General features: G+C 44.5%; 1 protein-coding gene across 7 annotated transcripts in view; it reads right to left on the minus strand.

Moving 5' to 3' along the window:
- Positions 1–25,266, minus strand: part of ASTN2 (astrotactin 2) — an 828,204-nt gene that overhangs the window by 692,267 nt on the left and 110,671 nt on the right. For all 7 annotated transcript variants that reach the window (XM_023628756.2, XM_023628754.2, XM_070251110.1 and 4 more), the window contains exon 2: positions 16,632–16,819. In XM_023628756.2, the coding sequence (XP_023484524.1) occupies positions 16,632–16,819 (188 nt within the window). The remainder of the gene's footprint in view (positions 1–16,631; positions 16,820–25,266) is intronic.

A 25,266-nucleotide genomic window follows, 5' to 3' on the forward strand; every position in this document is an offset into this window, starting at 1 on the left:
TGAAGATACAATGCAACAATAGATGTGTGGACATCGTCTTCAAGTTTCAAGACAACGCACTGTACCATAGTAATTTGTATGAGCCAAATCACTGTACAAATATTAGCTAGCATTAATATTATTATCATTGCTAAGGTGAAATGCCTTCTTTGAGGGTGATTAACTTCTATATCAACATGGAGTTGATTCATGAAAGTATAACTGGTCCTCATTGGCCTCCACATGAGAATCCCCCTTTTTTTTACAAGATCTGTGCTTCTAAATTACTCACTCAGTTTTTAACGGGTCCTTGGATATCTGTTACAAATGGATACTCGGAGCATTTTATTGGGAAGGTAAGGAGGTTCTACTATAGCACAGCAGCTAAAGCCATAGACCTTGAACTCCCACAACCCCCGCAGCCTCGGTTCTGTCACATGTAAAAGGCAGTTACCAATAGCCCGCTCACCCAACTGTTGTGGAGATTAGACAAGGTAACGGTGCGGAAAGCATTTAGCACTGTTCCTGGCACATGAAAGACTCAGCAGACTGTGCTATTATTAATAGCAAAATGTTACCTATACACAAACTGCAGCAGCTAAAAGGATGGGGCCATGCGCCTGGGCAGACAGAATCAGAACAAAAAGAGGGCTCAGGTGTTCCTTTTGAATGCCGGTTTCCCCGGTGCCCCGGCTCTGATGTGTACCCTTTCACATAGTGTTAAAGGGTGAAAAATGCATTTGCTTAAAATCCATCTGCTTTTTATAACTTCCAGAGACCGAAATCTGCACGGGCAGCAGTTCTTTCCTGCTCCTAATTAATTCCTAAACAAAGACCGCTCTGGCAGCAGCACCGTTTATGAAGCCGGTTGACCTCCTGGTGCAGAAATGATGACACAGATGTTGTTGCTGCTTCACAACCTCATTTTTCACTTTGCACCACTTGGTCAGGCCAGCCATGTCTTCACCTTCCCAGGAGCAGGAGATGGTCCCCGGGGTGGCTCTGAGACCCCAACTGTCACCTCCCATGACTGCTGGCCTTCCTCCCTCCACTTAGGCACCTCCCAACAGCAGCCTGGGCTGGAACAGGCCAGAAAAGCATTGGCTTGGTCTTTGCTTTATCTAAGAGATTCCCAAGTTGAGGAATTTCTAATCTGCACAGTATTTGGGAAGCTACCAGTAATAATAATCACATTCCTCATGAACTAAACATATATTATGCGCCAGGCACTGTCCTGGGCATTCTGCCTGGATTCTCATTTCATTCAACACAATCTTTTAAGATATGACTTACTGTCCTCAGGTTAAAGTCCAGGAAACAGGATACCAGAGATATAAAGAGAGGTTGCCATTAAAGGAGCACTTCCTACCCGCGAGGCACCAAGGCTTTCACCAGCACTTCCTACTTGATGCCTTGCCCCACCACTATAAAGGCCTCTGATAGGTTAGACAACTTTGTCCAGGTCATACAGGGAGTAAGTGGAGGAGCAGAAAGCTAACAAGGTGTGGGCCTCTCCTCTGAGTTAGCTGTTCTTCCAATCTCACTGGTCTTAATGTGCCAATGAGAGAACGGGCTCAAGACTCAGATTCCAGGTCTTGAGTGGCCATGTGACCTTGGGCAATCTCGGTTTTCTCATCCATCAAATGAGTATATTCTTACACATCTCATCTGTGAATAATCATCAACAGGTAGAGTTTTGTAAAATTTAATGAAGGTGTGTGTGACAAAGACCATGCTGGCATATAAAAGGCACTCAAACAAAAACAAAAACCAAAAGAAAACTCTTGCAACACCTAAATGGAAGCTGTTATCATCAGCTCCCTTCCCTGGGACCTCTGAGCAGGCGCCCAGTGCTACCATGGTGTGAAAAGTTAATAACTGTCACACATGACGACATCCAATCATCTGCTCCCAATCCACTCGTCTAATAGTTTACTGAGCTGCTATTAAATGCTAGACACTCCTTCTCGCTTTTAAAACCTCCCTCTTCCCCTTTCTTCTCTTTCCATCCTGTTCCCTTTCTGCTTTGTGATCACCTCCTCCCCTCTCTCTTTCTGCTTTTCCCCCTTGTCCCAGGAATAAGAGCAGGGAAAAAGGGAAAAATTTATTCCAGCTCCCCTTGTTTCCTCAGCCATCGGTAGCTGGGGAGGCCCTAACCCCAATTCTCTGCTGTATTAGTCTGCTCAGGCTACCAGAACAGAATTCCAGTCTGAGGGGCTTAACAACAGAAATGTTATCTTTCCACAGTTCTGGAGGCTGGAAGTCCAAGCTCAAGATGCCAGTGGGTTGGCTCCTGGTCAGGGTCCTCTTCCCTGCTTATAGACAGCTGCTTCTCACTGTGTCCTCACATGGCCTTTTCTCTGTATGTGCATCACAGGTGTCTCTTCCTCTCCTTAGAAGGACATCAGTCCTGTTGGATTAGGGCCTCACGCTTATGACCTCATTTAACCTCAACTACCTTCTTAAGGGCCCTATCTGCAAATACAGTCCCACTAGCGGGTAGGACTTGAGCATATCAATTGGGAGGGGGGCCACGATTCAGTCTATAAACTCTGCCATGCTGAATCTCAAAACAAAGGGCAGGCAGAGCGTCCAGCCCAAATTTCACCCTGGACCTTGAACGACCTGTCTACACGACTTCAGGTAAATATCCACCAATGGCCCCACCTACCCAGTTCTGGTGGGGACTGAGGAACTTCTTGTCCTGGCACTGACCCAATGTGTGACCCTAAGCAAGCCCCTTCTCTGCAGCTCAGCCTACTCTGCTGTAAAAGGACATTAAAAAAAACACCTATTTTAATATATTGTCAGGAGGTTTTAATGAGATGTTAAACGGGAGCATGTTCTAGTCATATTAGTAGGTCAACAGTGTTTGAGCTTTAAGAATAGGTACAATTTACTGAGAAATTTCTATTTATCAGATGCCAAGCTTGCCCTTAACATGCATGCTTCCATTCCTGGCAATGATTTTATTAGAGGAGGCACTATCGTTACGTCTTTTTACGTTAAAGGAAACCAAGGCTCAGAGAGGGCAAGTTGCTAGCCCAAGATCACAGTGAGCAAAAGGCTGATAGCTCCTGGTCCAGCTGATTCTCCTCTCGGCTCAGCCATGCTGCTGTAGTTATTGCAATGGCGCAGACCTGCCCTGCAGGTGAGCTTCCTTCACCTGAGATCATCTGCAATGAGGGGAGGGGGGGACTGCCCCACATCTTCCCCTGCAAGGCCTCCGGTGGCTCTGTGAACCATCTAAACAAAGCCCCTGGCACAGACACCAATATATTTCACTCCCTATTAAGGAAGGCCGAGACAGGGCAGGCCTCTAGATGCTTCATTAGGGGAACATGAGGACACATAAGAACTGCAATAAAACAGGAACTGAAGAGGGTGTCCGTGGGGAAAGCCCAGAGCCACTCTAACTTGCACCCCTGCAGAATTTTAGAGAAGGAAGGGAGGGCCGGGGACACGGAAGAACAAGATCAGGAGCGGCGAGATGGGGATGCTATGTAGAGCTTTCCGGCCGGTGAGGCAAACGCAGGGTCTAGATTCCGACTCAGCCTCTCCCTAGCTGTGCAAACTTGGGCAAGGCCACTTAACTTGTTGTACCTCAACCTTGCAATCTGTAAGACGGACACAGCAATGCCTGCCTGGCAGGGTTCTGTGAGAACTGAATAATAATTTAAAAAATTAGCGGGCCGAGGCTGTGACTTTCCCAATGATGGTCTCAATGAGCTGCAGGTCAGTGACTCGGCACCTTTGCTGTCGCAAACTTGAGCGGCAGAGCCTGTCACATGCAGACTCCCCAGAACCCCACACCAGATGTTCAGACCACCATACCTGGGACAGGGCCCAAGAAATTGGCTTTTAAACAAACACCCCTGGTCATTCTTATGTAGGAAGGAGATCTTGTTCCTTGCTGAATGAAATCCCAACAATAAACAGCAGAACTTAATGAGATTAAGTAGATTTAAAAAAATCCTAATGCATAGTGAGTGTTAACGCCAGGGCTTTAGAATCAAGACCCAGGCTTACGGTGGATGAAATGCTAATCGTCTTTGGACTTCAGTCTCCTCCCATTTGATATGGACAAACCACCTTAAAGAATTGTTTTAAGTAAAACAATGCACATAAAGCTTCCAGCATATTCCCTGGGATGTCATAAGTGCTCAGTATTATTCCTCTGACAGAGACATCTTCACCTAACCCTTGAAAGGAACTTGCAATAACCTCACAACTGTGGGAACCCAGGACTGGAAACAGGGCCACGAAAAGATTTTTCTACCTCAGTTCCAAGCTCACATTCTGTTTAATCAAGCAATTTACAAGGGGCAAAAATAATTAGTGGTTTTAAATGCTTTCATACAAGCAGGCGCTGCCATCCTGATAAATCATCTCCGACATATGCCCAGCTCCTCCAAGTGACAGATGACAAACAAAAGCAGGACAAGGTCCTCCATCACAGGCGGAATCATTGAGTTAATGGAAGAATTATTGCTTCTGAAATCCACTCCAGTCCTATTGAGGGGAACGTTCCAATTTATCAAAGCCAAATGAACATTAATTGCAGCAGTCTGCTAAGTTTTCCAGCCGCTGTGACCTTCATTGAATTTTAATCCAAAACAGATAAGATTTCCTTCCACACAAGAGGAAACAACACAATTAGCTCAAAATGACAGCTAGATTATGAGGCAGGCACACGCAAACCACGCACACACATTCACACTCACGCACACCCCCAGTGAAAATATTGATTCGACTTGACTTAAAATTCAGCACAAAGGAGGCAGGCAGAGAAAAGGTAAATAAATACAATCACACGTCTGCATAAATCCCCCCTCCCTTCATTCAGGAGAGGAATTTTGGAGGCGGAAGCCAAGATAGAGAAGGTGGCAGGCAGTAATGGAGGCAGAATTTCTGTTAACTGCTGTAATTAATGTTATGTCTCATCGGGGAGAGATTAGGAAAAAACAGAGAGGGAAGGAAGAAAAAACAAGTATTATTTGGCTATTAAAGACGCCCTTGAGCTGGGGAACATTAGCAGCAGAAGTTTGAATTGGGTAATTGTTTGCCGTATTGGTGGATTTGCAGACAGGATGATTACCACGATGAAATGAAATATCGCTGTACTGAAGCTCTATGTTTATGGCTCCCACTGCATGGAGCTAGAGGCCGTCTGCTGAGTGCAGATCACAGCTGGAGAAGGTTTAGAAAGTGTGGTGCCATGGGGACCACACATACACACACACACACACACACACACACACACACACACACAATGCGTCATACAATCTAGACGGAAAGGCCAGCTTTATCACTGACCTGCCACAGAACACTGACTGAGTCACTCTTTGACACCTATGGGTATTTGTTTCACTCTAATGAAGGAGTTAGACTAGATGAGCTTTAAATGGCTTTCTTTCTTTTGAGAATGGAGTCAGAAATTTCCGCTTTCATGACTTCTAAGTATTCATGGCCAGGGAGAACCAGCTGCCTTCTTCCACAGTCCAGGGTGAGGAGTGCCTTAATGACACGTAGAGTAGGGTAATTAGATGTTTATGGAGATGGGCCCCTAAAAGATCCTTACCCATCCTTGCCCCTACAAGAGAAGAGTCACTATAGAGTAGAGAGGTGATTGGGAATCAGAAACTTAAGTTTAATTCTGGCCTCAGGCTCTCGCTGTGTGATCTTAGGAAAGAGCAGTCTTAACTTTCTAGGCGTTGGTCTTGCCATTTACGAAATAGGAACAATACCAGCAGTGATGTTAATGAAATTGATGACAACATTTGTATAGAGTTTGCATATATTACCTCATTTTAATTCCAGGAGGTAGAAACTATTACTATCACCATTCTACCATGGAGGAAACTGAGGCACAGAAAAGTAACTTGATCAATGTCACACTGCGAGTTAAGTGGTGAAGCCAGGATTCTAACCCAGGCAGTCCTGCTTCAGAGTCAACATGCTGTTTTAAAAGTCTTTAACTCCTTTATCTTGAAATAATTATAGACTCACAAGACATTGCAAAGTTAGTACAGAGAGTTCCTATATACTCTTAACTCAGCTTCCCCTAAAGTTGACATGTCACATAATTAAAATAGAATAACCAAAACCAGGAAATTAACAATAATATAATACCATTAACTACACCGCAGACCTTACTCAAATTTCACCAGGTTTTCCACTTTTCCACTGCTGTTCTTTTTTAGGTCCAGGATCCCACGGGACATTTAATTTTCATGTCCCCCTTGTCTTATCTGTGACAATCCCCAAGTCTTTCCTGTCTTTCATGATCTTGTCATTTTTGAAGAGTGCTGGTCAGTCATTTTGTAGAATGTTCCACACTTTGAGTTTGTCTGATGTTTTCTCACGATTAGAATGAGATTATGCATTTTTGGCAAGAATTCCACAGAAACGGCATTGTGCCCTTCTCTGTGCATCCTCTCAGGGGAGTCGTGATGTCAATGTCTTATTCTTGGTGATGTTGAGCTTGATCATTTGGTTAAAATGATGCTCTGAGTTAAATGGTGGACCCCAAAAAGATATGTCCACATCCTAACCCCTGGAACCTATGAATGTGACCTTTTCTGGAAAAAAGGGTCTTTGCAGATGTTATTAAGTTGAAGACCTTACAAGGAGGAGATCATCCTGAATTATCCAGGTGGGTCCCGAATCCAGTGATACATGTCCACAAGAGAGACACACAGAAGAGAGGACACAGAGGAGAAGGTGACATGAAGACGAAGGCAGAAATTGGAGTAACATAGCCACAAGCCAAGGAGCCACCATAAACTGGAAGAGACAAGGAGTAGATTATCTGCTAGAGCCCCGGCGAGTGCTCAGCCCTGCGACACTGGACTTTGGCCTTCTTGTCTCCAAAGCCGTGAGAGAATAAATTTCTTTTGTTTTAAGGCCCCCAATTTGTGGTAATTTGTTATGGTGGCCCGGGGAAAGTAATGCAAGTGGTATCTGCCAGATTTCTCCACTAGTAAGCCCCTATTTTCCTTTTGTAATTAATAAATATCTGGTGAGGGTGATGCTTTGAGAGTCTGCAAATATCTTGCTTCTTCTTGAAGTTTCACCCATTAGTTTTAGTATATATCGGTGGCTCTTGTCAGTGGTAATTATTACAGTGGTGACTGTCTAATGGTGGTTTTCTATTTCCCACTTTCCTTCTACATTTATTAATTGGGATTCTACTCTAAGGAAGAGCTATCTCTTCTATCCCATTTATTTATTTAGTCAATTATTTATATCACGATTTTAGAGTCATCCTTTTTTTTTTTTTTTTTTTGGAAGATTAGCCCTGAGCTAACATCTGCTGCCAATCCTCCTCTTTTTTGCTGAGGAAAACTGGCCCTGAGCTAACATCCATGCCCATCTTCCTCTATATGTGGGACGCCTGCCACAGCATGGCTTGCCAAGCGGTGCCATGTCCGCACCCGGGATCTGAACCAGCAAACCCTGGACCGCCAAAGCAGAACGTTCGCACTTAACCGCTGCAGCACTGGGCTGGCCCCAAGAGTCAGTATTCTTAATAACCCCTGCCAAACTTAGGTCAAAGGACGTTTGCAAAGGGCATGCACTAGGCTGAATTAGGAGGGGATATTTTAAAAGACAAAAGGAAAAGAAAGGGACTTTCTCTGAGTGCTGTTCTAAGACACTTCATGCGTCTTTTATTATTCATTTCTCCCCTCTGCCCCATGAATGAGGGATCCACTGCCTCACTGAAAATGCAGGAGAAAGTAAGAATCAGAGATGTCCAGGAACGTGCCAAAGGTTGAACAGCAATAAGGGAAAGAATCACAATTTGAACACGCATCTGTCTCCAAAACCACATTATTTCCACCAAAACAAGCTGCCTTCTGAGATTCCAAGAGAGGGGAGATCGGGGAATTAATTGAAGGGGAGAGGGAAGCTTCATTGTGTCCAAAGCTAAGCGCACCTCCCATTTTTACTATGAGCAACTCAGGGCATGCGGGAAGGGAGTCAACAGCGTGAACACTGCACCGCACATGCGCACACACCCATTCATTGATTCCATGACGTCAAAATACCGTTAAAGGGCTCCATTTTCTTGAAGGAAAATAAAATGCGGAACAAGAGGCTGAAGCAAAGGGGGTAGGGCGTGGCCACCAAAGGGTAATTGGCTTGGACTCTTCAGTCAACCTGTCTGTTCTCTCCCCACTTTACTCCTTTGCTCCTCCCCTCTCCTTCCCTTCTCCAGGACCTGACAGTGCAGCCTCCTCCACCTTCCCCTCTGCTGCCTCTTCTGAGATCCACTGTGCCCAATGCCCTGTCTCCAAGTCTTCCTCCTCAGCCTCCTCATCACTCCTAGGCCCCGCCCTTCAGCCTGCAGCCCACCCTCCAAGCTCTGCCTGGGGATTGGTTCTATCTGCCCCCCTCACTGGGCTCTCTATTTCTTCTTTCTCCACCTTCTCTCTGTGTGGCTTCCTCTGTCTCTTTTATTCTGTTTCCTCTTTCCTCTGTCTCTGCTTCTATTACTAAAGCCTTTTCTATCTGTTTTTGCCAACTTCCCTTTATTTTTCTATGTCTCTGTCATTGTCCTTGGCTCCCTTTTTCTCAGTTTCCTTTTATTTCTTTCTGTCACTGGTAGTTTCTATATACCTAGCATAGGATAGTTTCTTAATTCACATTGCTGGATGTCTGTGTTTCTCTCTGCCTCCCTCTGTCTCACATTATGCAGAGTTTTTCCTTATACTCATTGCCATCCTACATTCTGTTCTGGCCAGAAGGTTCGAAGGCTCTACCTTCAGGCCCCCTTCCTGAGTTGCCTCTTGCCATCTCTAGGATGCCTTTGTCAACGTCTTCCATCTGGGCTTGATTGTCAGCCCAGACGAACGGGGTAGGGATGGAGAACATTCATTTTCTGGCCCCATTTTCTGGCCCGAAATGAAATGAAAGTGGGGTATAGTCTATTGCTATTTGCCATCATGCACATGCCCATTCTCTGTAAAGAATTGCATACCCCTGCCATTGGCTTTGGGCTTGGCCACGTGATATGCTTTGGCCCATAGAATGTGAGACAACTCGCGTCTAAGCATTCTCTTTAAGGGGCATCCTAGATTTCTGTCAGCTTTGTTGCTCATTCTCTCTGCCATGCAAACCAAACGTCTCAGACTGGGGCTCCCTTTCAGCCAAAGTTCCAGAATGAGAAGACAAGCAGAGCTGAGCCACTGCAGCTGCCGACACGCAACGTGCATGAGAAATAAAGTACTGTTTGGTCACTCGCTGAGATTCAGAGAGATTTGTTTGTAGAACAAACAAGAGAAAGCTGATTCATTAGAAGAGTTGGATTCTGCAAGGTCTAAGGTGATCTCAGCCCCAACATTCCAACCATAGTTTTTAGTTCCATCGCCTTTGGGAGAACCTAGCCAAATGCTTTCATGTGCATTACCTCAGTTCAATGCTATGATTTTAATTTTATTTCCATTTTGCAAATGACCAAACAAGTAGCTCAGAGAGGCGAAGATTTGTCCAAATATTTATAGCTAGTAGGAGGCAGAGTCTAAGCTCAAAATCAGGCTTCCTGACACCAAACTCTATACTCATTCTACTTCCCTATGCTATGCCCCTAAGTGTTGTGGGAAGTAAGCCACGTTTCCTAGAGGGAGAAGGCATGGTTTCTTCTCCTAATTTTCCCATAAGCCCAGCTAGAGACGCTGCAGGCTTTTATTGAACCCTTGTTGTGGAGGCAAGTCAAGGCCAAGCTACAAATTTCATGTGATTTAAAATTTTACAAATTAAACAATTTATTTGTGATTTTAAAAATTCCACATTCTGGAGGAAAAAAAAGTCAATGAGATTCATGAGTTATGGCCCACTTACATAAACATGTACTTGGGATCATTGTAATGCCAAACTTCATCATGTCTTGGCAACTGATATCAGCTTAATGATCTCAATTTACAGATGGAGATCCCAAGGCTAAGAAGGGAATGTGACTTGCATAAGTCATGGCAGGAGTGGCAGGGCTGGGACACCTGAGTCCCAGGCCATAGTTTTTTGTGCTATGTGAACCACATGGCTTTTCCACTGCTAGATTTTTGCAGTTTTGCCTTTTAAAATAATCTCTTGTAGTCAGGATGCTTCCCCCATCACTCCATCTTCTCTCTGAAAGGCTTTTGAGACCTGCAACCTATAATAACTTGGCTGGCATCCTTCAATAATATCACTTATAAGTAACGCAGCAATAGCATTATCGGTTGCCACAGAATTGCGTCCCCCTAAAAAGACATGTTGAACTCCTCGTCCCCAAAACCGCAGAATATGACCTTATATGGAGAATGGGTCTTTACAGAGGCAATCAAGTTATAATGAGAAAATTAGGGTGGGTCCCTCTCCAATATAACCAGTGTCCTTATAAAAAGGGGAAAAATTGGATAGAGACAGTCACGCACATGGGGAGAACGCCATGTGAAGACTGGAGTTATTCTGCCACAAGCCAAGGAATTACCAGCAGCTAGGGGAGAGGTCTGGAGTAGATCCTTCACTAGCTCCTTCAGAAGGAGCAGGACCCTGCTGACATCTTCATCTCAGACTTCGGTCTCCAGAACAGCAAGACAATAAATGTCTGTTGTTGAAGTCACTCAGTTTGGGGTACTCTGTTATGGCAGCCTTAGGAAACTAATATACTTATAAAGAGCAGAGCTTAACACTGAGGAAGGCCTCGTTCTGTGTCAGGCTGTAGCATATGTTCTTTATGATACGTCATCTTAGGTCATCCTCACAGCAGCCTCATAAGCAGGTACCTCCATCTTCACCCCATTATGGATGAGGAAATGGAAGCTGAGGAGAACACATGCCCAGGTCACATGGCCAGTGAGTCAGTTATGGAGGCAGAATATGAACCTTGCGACACCTAAGTTCCTGCACGTTACTTACATTTTCTGTGCCTACATTTTCTCAAAAGCAGAACAGAAGTAATAATGATATCTGATGAATTAGGATTATTCTAAGAATTAAATGAGTTAAAAATGTATCAATTACTGTAACACTAACTAAACATTATAACATAATGCTTATTAGCTTGTTAGCATTATTCTTTTAAGATTCTCCACTGTCTTGATTATTTTCTCATAACTTTTCTAGTTGGTTATTGTTTCTCTTAACATGTGACCCCCAAAAGTAAACAAAATATTTCAAGCCTCATTTAGAACCTCTAAAACTAGTTGTTCAGATAACTAGTCTTTCATTAATCCAACTTAAAATGTAAGACCACTTTTAGCAATCAGATCCCATATAGTTGGCTTGTTCTGAGCTTGTGGTTGATTTTTTAAAAGGTTTTGGGGGCTGGCCCTGTGGCATAGTGCTTAAGTTTGATATGCTCTACTTCAGTGGCCTGTTTTGCAGGTTCAGATACCAGGCATGGACCTACACCATTTATCAGCCAAGCTGTGGCGGTAACCCACATATAGAAAACGGAGGAAGATTGCCACAGATGTTAGCTCTGGGCTAATCTTCCTCAGGGTGAAAAAAAAGCCTTTTTTTTTTTTCTTTCTTTCTATCAGATACAGTTTTCATTGTTAGTTTTAGTAGGCAAGTAAACCATTGGATAATTGAGTGGTTAAATCAATGAACTAAGGAATGCATGATATTCTGTGAATGAATAAATGCAACAGTTGGGAAATGATCTAAAGTCGTTTTTCACAGAAAGCTTGAAAAAATATCCCCATATCACACAGATCTTGTAAATGAAGCTAATGATTGAGAATGGTAATAATAATTCCTTAGATTTATGTGGCATTTTATAACCCTCAAAGTATTTTTCTATATATTATTGTGCCACAGAGTCATAGATCTTCTAAGTTTGAAGGAACTACAACAGTCATCTAATTTAACTATTATTCCCCTCAAAGTCCTGATGGATAGGTCTTCTAGCCTTTGCTTGCATACCCCTCAGAGACAGGCAACTCATTACCCCCCGACTCAATCTACTCCACTGATGGATAGCTCCAATCCTTTAAATGGTTTCCCCTGCCATGGACAGAAATTTTGGTCCCTCTGTAGCCCCCCTCATTGAAGCCGACCAGTATAAATCTGCAGCATTTTCTGTGGGATGGTCCTTTTGTAAGAAACGTGTTCTCAAAGGTCTTCTCTTCTTTCCCATCAAACCAAACATTTCCTTTCATCCCCTTTCTCGAAACATTTTGTCACCAATGTTGTCACTACAGCTAACATTTTAGTAACAACTCTCACTTTTTGAGCACTTGTTGAAAGTCAGGTGCTGCACCAGGCAGAATTATGCCCAAGAGCAAAGACTCTCAATTGGACAGACAGGAGTTGGAATCTCAGCTTCAGCATTCACTGATGATGTGAACTTGAGCAAGTTATAAAACCTCACTAACTCCCAGGATCCTCACCTGTAAATGAAGGACAAAAACACTATCTATCTTACACAGCATTAGAAACATTAAATGGAATAATGCATATATCGCACCTAGACTGTGCCTGGCATAAAGTCCTCAAAGATGGTAGTCATTATTTTCACTGTGAAGGACATTTGCATGTGTCACCTCATTTGATACTCTGAGAATTGAGGAGTATTACATCAGTTCTTCAGATGATGAGGTTGAAATGGCCAAGGTCATAAAGCTAGTGACAGAGATATTGTCCAACCTTGGAGTTGACTTCCAAATCCTACACAGCCTTCATGTAACCATGGATTCCATGTAAGGAGGGAGTCCTTGTAAGAATTTACCCATAATATCTCATAATTTAAGTCAGCAATGAATGCATAGAGAAGAGAAATGCTGGTGCTATACAGATTAAAGGTGGTGGTTCTAGAGTCAGACTATATGGAGTTATTTTACCACTTAACCTTTGTGTGACCAAATCACACTGATAGTTATTAATTTTATTAACACTTCAGTTTCTTCATCTATGAAATAAACATAATAATAGTATCTACCTTAAGATTTGTCATGAGGATTAACTTTAATAATGCACAAAAACAAAATTTGGAACACTACCTGGCATATAGTAAATACTCAATAAATGTCAGGTATTATGATTACTTCTCTAGATCAGATAGCAAAATAGCAGCAAAAATAAGACTAAATGCAATGTCTTCTTACTCCTAGATTAGAGTCCTTTAAACACTGCTGCAAGGGTAATCTTAATAGCCGCTATTATAGTGTGCACACGATGTGCCCCAATATTAGGTGCTATTTATATATTTCCTCTGCTCTTCTCAATAACCCTGTGAGACTGGTATGATCAGTTTTGTTTCCTAGAAAAATAAACTGAGGCTCATAGAGGTGAAGGAACTCCCCCAGAGTAAAACTGTCAGGAAACAGGAAGAGAGACTGTGAATTTGGAACCTCTGCTCTCTTCTCTGCATGTGCTGCCTGCATGGCTCAGGCAGGCGTGTGACTGCTCAGAGGAGCAGAAGCTGGCACCATGGATTAGAAGAGAGGAACCTCCACTCCGGGGTTCAGTGAGTACTTCCTCGTCGCATGACCCTTGGGATATTAAGAGTCAGATGACGCAACCTTCTGAGACAAAGTAGAACTCAACTCAAGACTTAACAAGTCTGAAAGAGCATGCTGGGTCCACTCCAGTAGGCATGGATTGTAGCAGGTTCCAGAGACTAAGCCGGAACTGGTTGCCCTGCGTGGGCAGACAGGACGTTTGCTAAGAAAAGAGAAGGGAGATCATTGACCCTGACTTCCAGAGATCTGACTGGATGATTTGGGTCTTCTCACAAACTATCTCAGATCTTCACCAAAGATGAAAACAATGGGAAATTCGACAGAGTGAGAGCCATGGTGTCATGAGTTTGGAATCTTGGGAAAAGTCTGGTCCCAGAACCGCTTTTCTGTTAGCCAAGTAGCCTTAGGCAAGTCAATTAAACTCGCTGAGTCTCAGATTTCTCATCTGTGAAATGAGAAGACAGATCCCAGCCACTATGAATGCCATTTTGAATGGTTGCTTTGGGGATAGGAGAGCGAGAAAACTCTTTTTGTTCTTGCTGAATTGTCTGTGGCCAGAATGTCAAGGACAGAATTTGAGCCATAGAGAGGCCTGTCCTCCGGGCCAAGCCACGTTGACTGGCTGGGGGATCCTGGACAAGTCCTAGCCTGTGTTTCGACCTCAGTTTATCCATCTATGAAATGAAAGGATATAATAGATCAGCACATCTCAACAATAAACGTGTCATTAATAATAAAAGCTAAGGCTCTTACGTGCCAAGCAACTCTTATCCAAGTGTTGGGTGTACCTATACAATAAGTATTATTATAACCCTCACTTACAGATGACAAAAACAAGGCACGGGGGGGTTAAATACTTTGCCCAAGATCACCCAGAGTGTGAAGTGGCAACATGGGACTTTACATCTTAGCACTCGGGTTCTGAAATCTATGCTATAACCTCCAAGTCGTCCTACCTCTAGAGAGAGCGCAGCGCTCCCTGAAGCATGTCCCACCTCTGAGAGTTCAAAGCGTGGGGTCCCAAACTTCCTGGCCATGACTCTGCCTCCCGAGGGTAAGGTGAGGGCAGGAAAGATGCAGATTTTGGAGCCCCAAAGGAGGAAACGAACTGGTGGAACCACAAGGTGGTAGGCTTGGGCCACTCCAGCGCATGGGCAGGGAGGGTCTGAAGAGTGCCAACCTCAGCACAGCCTCCTCTGCTGGCCACATCCTGAATGACAGGGAATCTCAGAGATATCTGGGTCTTAGAGCAGAAGGGAATGGTGAGAAACACCTACAGTCCTTGGGGAGACAGTCTGATTTAGTGGAGCTAACATCAGGCCTGGAGGCAGAAAGCCCACTTAAAAAAGGTCATTTATAATTGAGATAGTACTATCGGGTTACTGGGTTACGGGAAGGATGTATGTAAGTGAATGCTGTGCCAGAACACAGAAAGTGCTTAAGCAATGCTAGCCAAAACCAAGTCTCACTTTCGAACATTAAAAGACGTGCAGCTATGCCCTCCAACCCTTCTTAACATGAGATGGTACCCAGGCCCCTCCGCCTGAGGAATTCAGCAAGTACCCTGAGATGGCACTTACAAACCTGCACCCCAAAGTTAGCATGCAGGCACCCGCTTGGCTTGGCGTGTGGCTGCATCTTTCACTAAATATATACATGGGAAAAGTCTATCACACTCATTCCATGAATAACACAAAGGCCTTGATTTGTTCCTCCACGTGATGAGCATGCAGTTAGGTCCAAAATTAACGTTGCTGTCTGGCTGGGGTATGTGTGTGTTTTTCCAAAAAGAGAAAACTTCCAAGCTCGTACTCAGCCCTAATCAGAGTGTCTAAGGCACAGTGTTCTTTGAAGAGGAACCAGGAGAACAGAGACCGAAAGCAAAGATGGGCTCCACTGTAGCCTTTCAATAAATACTGTTGACTGTTGAATGGAAGGAAGAAATGACAGGGTGGGTGGTAGCCCTGCTTCGTTGAATAGTGTCATGCCAATCACTTCATCTCTCTGAGCCATACCCTCCTCACAAACAGGTTGAGAACAACATTTCCTCAAGCATCTGGCAGAGCTGTGCTAAAGGAGAAAATAATGTAAGGGTGACTTGAGGAGTAAAAAGTACTAGGGGATGTCAATTGTAGCTATTATCTGATCTCTTCTTGAGCCAATTAGACCCCATACATTCTGCAGGCTGAATTTGTTTTTTTCTGTCTACTGCACAAAGCCATTAATTACAGCTTTTTAAAGAAACCATTAATATAGCCTGCATACATTTAGACTACCATTTAAGTGATCTCAGCTCTAATAGCCTTCCCTGAGGAGGCAGCAGACTCAGAAAGTTCTAGATCATGGGGCCAAGAGAGGTGGCAGGCCACTTCACCTCTCTGTACCCATAATATGGAGGTGACATGCCAGACTTCACACATTCTTGGCAAGAATACAATGAGATAATGTCCATAAATGTGCCCAGCACAGTGCTTGACACATAGTAGAAACTCAGTAAATTCTTGCATTGAGAGAAACAGAGTGTGGGGACCTAGTTCAAGCTTTGTAGCCAGATATGCTTGGGTTCGAATACCCAAGAGCAGTTCCATCTTTTACTAGCTATGAGAACTGGAGCAAGCTTCTTTGCCCCTCTGACTCACTATTCATAACTATAACGTGAGGGCAGTGGAGGGGCTTCCATGTGCAACCGCACTGGCTATGCCCAATCCAGCTCCACGGGCCATCATATACTGTCTACACTGAAGGGGGTGGTGTGAGGGTTAGAGCACCTGGCACATTAAGGGTGCTTGGGAAAGGGCAGCCCCATGCCAATTTTGCTCCAATTTTGTTTGTTCAGTCATTCTTGGAAAGGCCAGTTGTATTTTGGAGCACTGAACCTCAGCCCTCAGCAAAGCAAGCCAAACACGTGACATGTTAAACAGCTATTCCCAGAGATGTCGGCCAAAAGGCCAAGGAGTTGGAGACCCTTGATTTTCTTCTCTGAAGCACAATTAGTTTGTCACAGCTGACAGATGATGGATGGGCATGCATCAGTCCAAGTGACGCCACGGAATCCATCTGACCTTCCGTTTATCATTCTAACCTCTCACAATGTGCCAGCTCTTTCCCTCCATCTGCTGGCAAGCCCCTGCCTCCCTCTATCCTCTCTCCACCTCGTCCTCCCCTGCCCCCTCAGGTCCCCCCAACTCATTCCCACTCACTCACCATCACGGAAATGTGGAGAATGTGCATCTGCTCCTCTACAATCTCAGAGGGCTCCTGGAGCGTGGGGGCGGTGGCCCGGGCCAGCTGCCCGGAGCTGCTCATGGAGACGTGGAAGTACAAGGTGCCATTCTCCAGCCACTGCTGTCTCCAGTGCACCAGGGAGATGTCCGCCGCGGTGCCCGACATCTCTGCAAGACAGGACCCAAGGCGCCCGGTGAGCTAATAATGCCTGGCCTCGGTGCTCCAGGGAGGAAAGGAGCCAAACATATTCAGAAGCTCAAAGGGCATCTACTGTGTACCAGGATACCTTTCCCCAGCTCCATCCTATGAGCCAGAAATCATCACTTTCATTTATAAATGGGTCAACTGCAGGCAAGATTCTCCCCAAGCAACAGAACGTCAGTGGCAGGATTTGAACCCAGGTCTGCCTGGTGCCCTTTTTTTATAGCACCATGCATGATAATTCATTCTACTCCAACAGTAGTAGCGAACTAAGCAAGAGGTGAAAGTGCCTACATTCTTGTGAGGCCATGGAACTAGAACTTGAAGGAAGCACATCTATGAGAAGAGTGGGAGTTCAGAGTGTGAATTCTTTATAAGCTGAGCTGGAAGAGCTCATGACAGAACCACAGAACCTCAGAGCTGGAAGGGCCCAAGAGAACATCAGCCCAGTGAGGTGCCCCAGGGTCATCCCTTATGGGAAAGGAGTTTGGGAAGTGAGTTGTTCTGAGCCATTTCTCCTGCTTCAATCAGAGCAGCTCCATTTCTTTGTAGTGTATATACTGTAGTGTATATACTTTGTAGTGTAAGTAAGGAAGTGTTGACACAAAAATTTCCATGGCTTAAAAATACTTGAAAAGCCACTGTCCCACCCCAGTGCCCCCATATAACCAATGGGAATTTAGAACTTTCTAGTAAATTGTAAAATCAGCTGACTTGAAGTTCCTAACTCTTTCCTCTATGCTGTTTTTCACTCTGTAAATACTTTTTTAAAACATATTTATAATTTTAATAGTACTTCCATTCTATATAAGAATACCAACATAGCCTCTTGTTAAATAAGAAGGGGGATAGCATAAGGTAACAAAAGTGTCCTTGCACTTGGATCACAGAATCTTTTCATGGTGCCAAAGGGATGTGTCCCTGGAAATGTCCTAGAAGAACAAGGCCTAGCAGTGTGTCTTGTGAAGGAAAGAAAATGTGGGAGGGAGGGGTTCCTGGAGAATTATCAGGTCTTCACTCATCTGAGAGCTACTACAGGTGACAGAGGCAATCCATCAGTAGACAAGTAGCTTTCATAGTGCCTGGGGCTTGGGACTTGGGACTCCCTTCCCAAGATACAGAGCTGACAAAGAGGCAGTATTCCTACAGTCCCCAAAGACCTCATCTACGGGCACACACACACGCTCTTGAGGACTGATGAGGGAAGTAGAGTTAGACCTTGTTACCCAGTCAACTCTCCCCATGCCCAGTGCAGCCCGCATCACACCTGGTGACAAAGAATGAAAAAGAGTCGCTTTGAAGAGATGAGGAGATGATGTTTGATCACCAAATTCTACAGAATTATTCTTGCATCATCCATTCCCAATAGACTCTAACTCCTTGAGGTTTACAATCAGAAGTCCTTAGGGAAAGAACATCTGGTACTTAATAAGTGCTATAAAAATCTAGCTATTAATATTTATTACCATTATTATTATTAATAGGGACAGGATCTAATTCACCTTCGGCTGCTCTGAAAAAGATCTTGAGACATCCTTGACGACTTGTTTTCTCTCCCACTTGTCTTCCACTCCATCAGGAAATCCTTCAAAAGCCATCCAAAATTCAACCCTTCTCACCTCCTCCACTGGAACCACCTGGGCCGAGGCACCATCCTTTCTTGCCTGGCTTACTGCAAGGGCTTCTTACCCTGCCCCTTCTTCCACTCTTGCCTCTTCTGTCTATTCTCAACCAGAAGCCAGAGGAATCCTGTCACAGCATCAATCAGCTCAAGTCACTCCTGTGCTCTAAACCCTGAACAGCCCCCCACCTCATGCCAAGTAAAAGACAAAGTGACCAAAACACACTAAGTTATGAGTCCAAGTGAAAACCCGCTTGGGTTTCCCTTGCTGCACCAAGAATTGAGCAAGGCTGGAGATAATCACAACAGTTCATTGGCTCCTCAAACGTGGGAGCCCCAGCTCGCTGGGGGCCCCAGGGGAGGAGACTGGCTAGGCACCCAATTTGTGGAGCAGGACTCTCCCCAGCACCTTCTCTCCCCCACCACCCTACCTCCCAGCCTCAGCACCCAAGGCCTTGGCATCAGCTTCTTTGGCAGTCAGCCTTCTGGGCAGAGGCAAGGAGAAGACATTATGGTAAATGGCACTTGCTCAGTAGCTCACTCACTTTCCTCCCAGTGCATCAAAGCCAAAACCAGATGACCAGGGACCCCAGGGCTGAGAGTTGTCTCTGGAAACAGTTGTCTCTCACAGAACAGCTCAAGAAGGCGGATCCATGTGCTGCTGGCTGGGCAGGCACTCATGGTGCTGAGAGTCCAATGGTGCAATGGCACCAGCAGAAAGCCCCAAGGCAGGCCACCTCTGGTTGACACAGCCTGGTATAGATGAGGCAGAGTAAGCGTGGGAATGCTTGCTGAAATCTGCGCTCCTTACTCCTGGAGGTCTCCCAAGCCTGTGCCTGACATCCCACCATTCAAGAGGCTTGTCCTCCCCACGTTCAGATTAGAAAACAGAGGTTCACAAAGGGTTAGTCACTTGCTTAAGGTCACTGGTGAATTTGTCCCCAGCTGGGCCCAGTGGATTTCCAGTCCACGCAATTTCTACTACGCCAGTTGCTCTCACAACGTCTCCTTCTCCTTGACTAAATTAGTCCACGAACAAAGACCAGATTGAGCTCTTTGTTTGCTATGACGCTGAGTGCATAGTCAGCAGACAGTCAACGTTAAACGATAATAACAGTGTGTGAAACACAGTAAATACTGAATCACAGAGTACAGCCCTGGACTTACGCTATTACAAAGAAAAGAAAGTGTGGTTGGGGTGGCAAGGAGGGGCAGGACACCTTGAAAAGAAAACTGCTTCAGCAGAAGCAGAAGACTCTGCTCATTCACTCATTTATTCACGTGTTTGTTTGTTTATTCATTCAACACAATTTATTGAGGATCTATTTATTCCATTGCAGGCAGGTTAGGAGCTCAGAATATGGAGTGAAATGAGACACAACCTTCCTTCAGGAAGCTCTCAGTCCTTCAGTAGCAGAAATTCCATCCTCTCTCCCTCCCATGTCACTCCCCACACGTGTACACTCTCCATTTAATGTGGCCCAAGAGACTGTGCATTTTCCTGTCCCCCCTCCTTCCATCATCCCCTCATGGTATGCTCCAGCTCTACAGCTGTTCCTCAAACAGTCCAGGTTTCCTCTTGCCTTAGGGCATAAGTACTTTCTGTCCAGTCTGTCTGGAACTTTCCTCGAGAGCTTGCAAGCTGTCTTCTTGTCAGTTTGTCTCTCAGTCCAAATGACACCTTCTTAGAGAGACCCTGCCAGCCTTAGCTAAAGTACTCCTCTCCACATACGTCCACTCTCTACGATATCTCCTTTACAAAAACCTTCTAGTGTACTTATCACTACTAGAAATTTACTTTATGTATTTTCTTTTTTTTTTTTTTTGAGGAAGATTAGCCCTGAGCTAACTGCTGTCAATCCTCCTCTTTTTGCTGAGGAAGGCTGGCCCTGAGCTAACATCCATGCCTATCTTCCTCTACTTTATATGTGGGATGCCTACCACAGCATGGCGTGCCAAGTGGTGCCATGTCTGAACCCGGGATCGGAACTGGCGAACCCCAGGCCACCAGAAGCGGAACGTGCGCACTTAACCACTGAGCCACCAGGCCGGCCCTACTTTATGCATTTTCTTGAGTGTTTAATGTCTGTCTCTCTAGGAGAGCAAGGACCTCACATGTCTTATTTCCTGCCATATCTCAAGTACTTTGAAAATTGCTTGGCAAATAGTAAGTGTTCAATAAATAATGACTGAATTGCTGATTACAAATACGTACATACACACACACACACGTAGTTACTCATGTCCATGACAAAATGATGGCGATAGTGTTAAGTCTCATTAGAGAATTAAGAAAGGGTAAAGTAAAGCTCTATTGGGATCTCAAAGGTGGGACAGGACTCTCCTACCTTGGAGATCAAGAACCATTCCAAAAACGTGGTAGCATGAGCGTTGCAGAGGATGGGCATTTAGCTGGCCCTCAGAGAGAAGGAGACAACAGAGATGGCTGAGTGGATGGGTATCTCAGGGCACAGAAGCTGCGTGCATATGCAAATAAGTGTGTGGAAATGTCAGGTTGGAAATGCAGCTCAGACACACAGTTAAGGGCTTTGAATGCATGGTGATAGAGTCTATTCTATTTGGCATGCAGTAGGGAATCAGCGGAGTACGCTTGATCAGAGAGCCGGTCCTGTGTCCATTAAAAATAGGTCAAAGAAATACTAGCATAACCAAGGCCAGCTCTTGCAATTCCCCCGCTGACTGATTTTCCTATTGCATTTTCCCTCTCCTCTTCCCCTAGGCCTTCCATATAAACATTTCATTGAAGTCTTCAAGTCATATTACAATCAAACTTAAAGCAAAAGGGGGACTAAACGCATTTGGTCGGGAACCAAGATGATTCCCATAAAGGCAGATTATGCTGACATGATGAATATAAAATGAAACAGCAGATATTAAAGTGGAGAATTGGTGCACCATGCCTTCCGGCGGTAGGTTGACTCCAGCGCCCGCCTCCTTCCCAACCAGAAGAGCTTGGTTTTATTCGGAATCATAAAGAAAACACAGGGGTTGCCTTTTCACCTTTCACTGTTCTCCTCCCCAACCCTGGGCTGCAACTCGTGAAATATTCAATAGGCTCTAATCCCCTCAATCACCCGACTAAAGACAAGAGATCAGCCTTCATCAGTGATTCTGGGTAGACCGCCATCCTGCCTCAGCAGCCACAGATGCCTTCCAGCCTCCTGAAAATGAAATAAAAAATCCTGAAGGCGTGTTGTGCTTTTAATTGGCTTGTTCTTCCTAATCTATGGCACTCATTGTATTTTTATTTAATTCCTGAAGGTCATTATGAAAATAAGCAGTTCTTCTGATCACAAGCCATCTTGGTAACATCTCCCAAGTGGCTAACTAACCCGCCTTCTGATTCCACAGCACAGCTGACCCTCCAGCAGATTATTCACAGAAGGCCAGAGAGCACTTCTGATGAGTTTGCAAATGGTCTTTGCCTTGCCGCTGAGGGGAAAGCAGACATTATGTGAGATGAACTCCCTGCCTAGGCAGAAAGGGCTAGGAAAGGTGGTAACGTTGACTTCAACCATTCTTGCCATTAGCTGTTGCAATATTCATGGGCGGTCACCTCTATGCAGCAAGTCCTGTTGAGTGGGCTTGGGAAACATATCTCAAACACACGCTGTCATTTTCATCTCTACCATGGTTGTCTTAATGCAAACCTTCATCTCCTTGTGGATTTCTTCAAATGGCTCTGCGGCCATCAAGCGCTCATCAGAAAAGAAAAGACACACTCATTAAGGTCACCGAGATGTGTTTAATGATGGGATCATTTGCAAAGGCTTTGGAAGTATATTAGTCAGGGTCCTCCTGATAAACAGGACCAATAGGACATAGATAGATATACAGAAAGATTTTTTATGACAGATTGGCTCACTTGATTATGGAGGCTAAGAAGTCCCACAATCTGCCATCTTCAAGCTGGAGGGCTAGGAAAGCTGGTGGTGTAGTTCCAGTCCAAACCTGAAGGCTGAGAACCAGAGGAACTGATGGTGTAAGTCCTAGTCTGAGTCCAAAGGCCCAAGAACCAGGAGTGCTGATGCCTGAAGGCAGGAGAATATGGATGTCCTGGCTCAAGCAGCGAGCAAACTTGTCCCTACTATACTTTTTGGTTCTATTCAGGCCCTCAATGGATTGGATGATGCGCACCTACGTTGATGAAGGCCTTTCTCCTTTACTTCGTCTATCAATTAAAATGCTAATCTCTTCTAGAAACACCTTTACAGACACATTCGGAAAAATGTTTTACCAGTTCTCTGGACACCCATTAGCCCAGTCAAGTTGACATACAAAATTAATCATCACAGGCAGAGCTAAGGCAAACCAATGATGAAGTACCTCAAGGTTGGCAACAGTAGGAACTGCTACCACCACAGGCCTAAAGGGGCAAGGGCAGGGAGGGTTCTAAAACCCCAAGAAAGCCACAATTGTGAGAAAGGGCTGCCAGACAGGAGCTGTGGCCTTCAGCAGAATGACCCAGCTACTGACAAGACATGGCCACCATGGAGGTGGTGGCGTAATAAATGTTCCAACTTCACTCTCCTACCTGCCAATCTCTTGCAAGACACTTGCATGGGCCAACCCCAAACAAACACCCAAGGGTGAAGGAAATCATAGGGGTCAGCCATTCAAGGCACATACCAGGGAGGAGAAGGATGGAGAGTGGATCTCAAGGATCATGTGAAGACTATCCAGAGGCCCCAACTGGTATCCCTACCTCCAGGTTTCCTTCCTTCCAACTGACAAGGATTATTTTAGGCTGGTTGCTTTTAAAAACAGAAGACTGGGAAGGAGGCTCTGAGGAGTAGAATTTACTTACCCTTTGTCAAGAGACATTTACATTGTAAAGGAAATCTCCATCTGTAAAGGTGTCTCCCTCTCTGTACCAGGAAGAAGGGGGGATGATCTTATCTCTAGAAACTCTTAATCAATGCCAAAGGCAAGGACTTAAATCTGCATCTTGTTTACCGTACTTGTATGGTAATCTCCCATGATCGACTCCCCCTCCACCCCCAACATCCTCCTTTGTCTTTAGCTAAAAATAACATTTAAGGTGGTGGCTTCACCCATTTACTTAATCTGGTTTGATTCTTATCTAAAAATTATAGGACCACTCAATAACCAGACCCCACCTGCACTGATACCATTTTAACAAGGTTTTTTACTTATTCTTTCCTTTGTCTTGCAAAGAGATAACTCACATACAAATGCCTTAAATTTAGCCCTACCCTCAACCTATGTTTGCAGCAGCTCTGACTGCCCATGGGTCCTGTCCCCATGCTATTCCATACTATTCTCTAAATAAAAGAGCACTAGTGCCAGACCTTGAGAGTCCAAGAATCTTTCTTTCAACTCCTCTGCTCACCGACCCCGCATTGCAACCACCCTTCAAATGGCTACCAGGATCAAATTTCTAACTTGTAAATATGACCATGCCATTCCTTTGCTCAAAACCTTTCAATGGCTCCTCATTTCCCTCAGAATAAACCTAGTTTCATGAGACTGGCACCTGCATTTCTCCCCTGACTTAACTCTTTTCATTCTTTTCCTTACACTTATATATTAAATCTGATCAAACATTTATGTAAACCCCAACATATACTATGCTGTTTCCTAATTCAATGTCTTTGAAGATGCTTTTGCAGATTCTGGAATAGCCTTCCCCACTCAACTCCATCCCCTGCTCTGGAAGACTTCCCTGACCCCCAGATGAGCAAGGTGCTCCTTTATGCTTCCACAAACAGGAAATATTGCATGCTGCAGAAGATCACAGACTCGAGACCAACCACATGAATCTGAATCCCGGCTCCCCTGTGTTCAAGCTGTGTTTCTTTGGACAAGCCTTTTAGCTTCTTTGTGCCTCAGTTTCTCCATCTATCAAAAAAATAATAATAATAGCACCTGCCTCACAGGGTTGTTGTCAGGATTAGATGAGATAATACAAATAAATTAGCTTTTAGCATTAATCTTGATCCTCAATAAGCATTCCGCAGTTACATTTATTACACGCTACTTCGTACACACTGTTATAGCATCCTGTTTTACCACTGTCTGGGTCTTTGGTATTTATCTATGTTAAAATGACCCGTTTATACAGCTGACCTCTCTCATTCAACTCTAGTGAAGGAACACATTAGAGCCATTCGCGAAGTCCAGGGCCTGACACAGCGACCAAATACAGAGCAGAAGCCTCCGTAATGTTTGGTGAATTGAACTGAGCTATCCAGATATCTGAATTTAGTGGCCATCCCCAGAGGACAGAGAGAAGAGATAGCAACTCAGGACGTCAATGATGGCTTGATCCTCATGTAACAACTCTACAGAAATTTATCTAACATCTGGCTCAAGTTTAGGCACTCTGACAAATGCAAATGAAGTGAAAGACAGAACTTTAAATTTAAAGAAGCAGACATTCTCATGGAGGGGGAGACAGAGTTTATATAGAAAATAGACAATCTTATGATTCTGTCTAAATATAAGTATATGGAAAGAAATACACTGGAATATCAAGAATGGTACTCTTTAAATGGTGGGATCAGAGGCGACTTTAATCATGTTCTGAATCACTTTTTTCTACATGTCCTATATTGAATATATATTACCTCGGTAGCAGATGCAAATACATACTCATTTTGAAGATTCATTTAGTCGACCAACCTTTTCTGAAATCTGGCATTGAGGGACTCTCTTGGGGAGCTCAGTCCAAGGAATGGAAAAAAAGCATGTTATAAATAGCTATAAATCAAAGTGGGAAGCTTAGAGAAGAAGAGATGACTTCTGCTG

The sequence above is a fragment of the Equus caballus genome, chromosome 25 (genome assembly GCF_041296265.1).
Source record: "Equus caballus isolate H_3958 breed thoroughbred chromosome 25, TB-T2T, whole genome shotgun sequence".
Classification (NCBI taxonomy): Eukaryota; Metazoa; Chordata; class Mammalia; order Perissodactyla; family Equidae; genus Equus; species Equus caballus.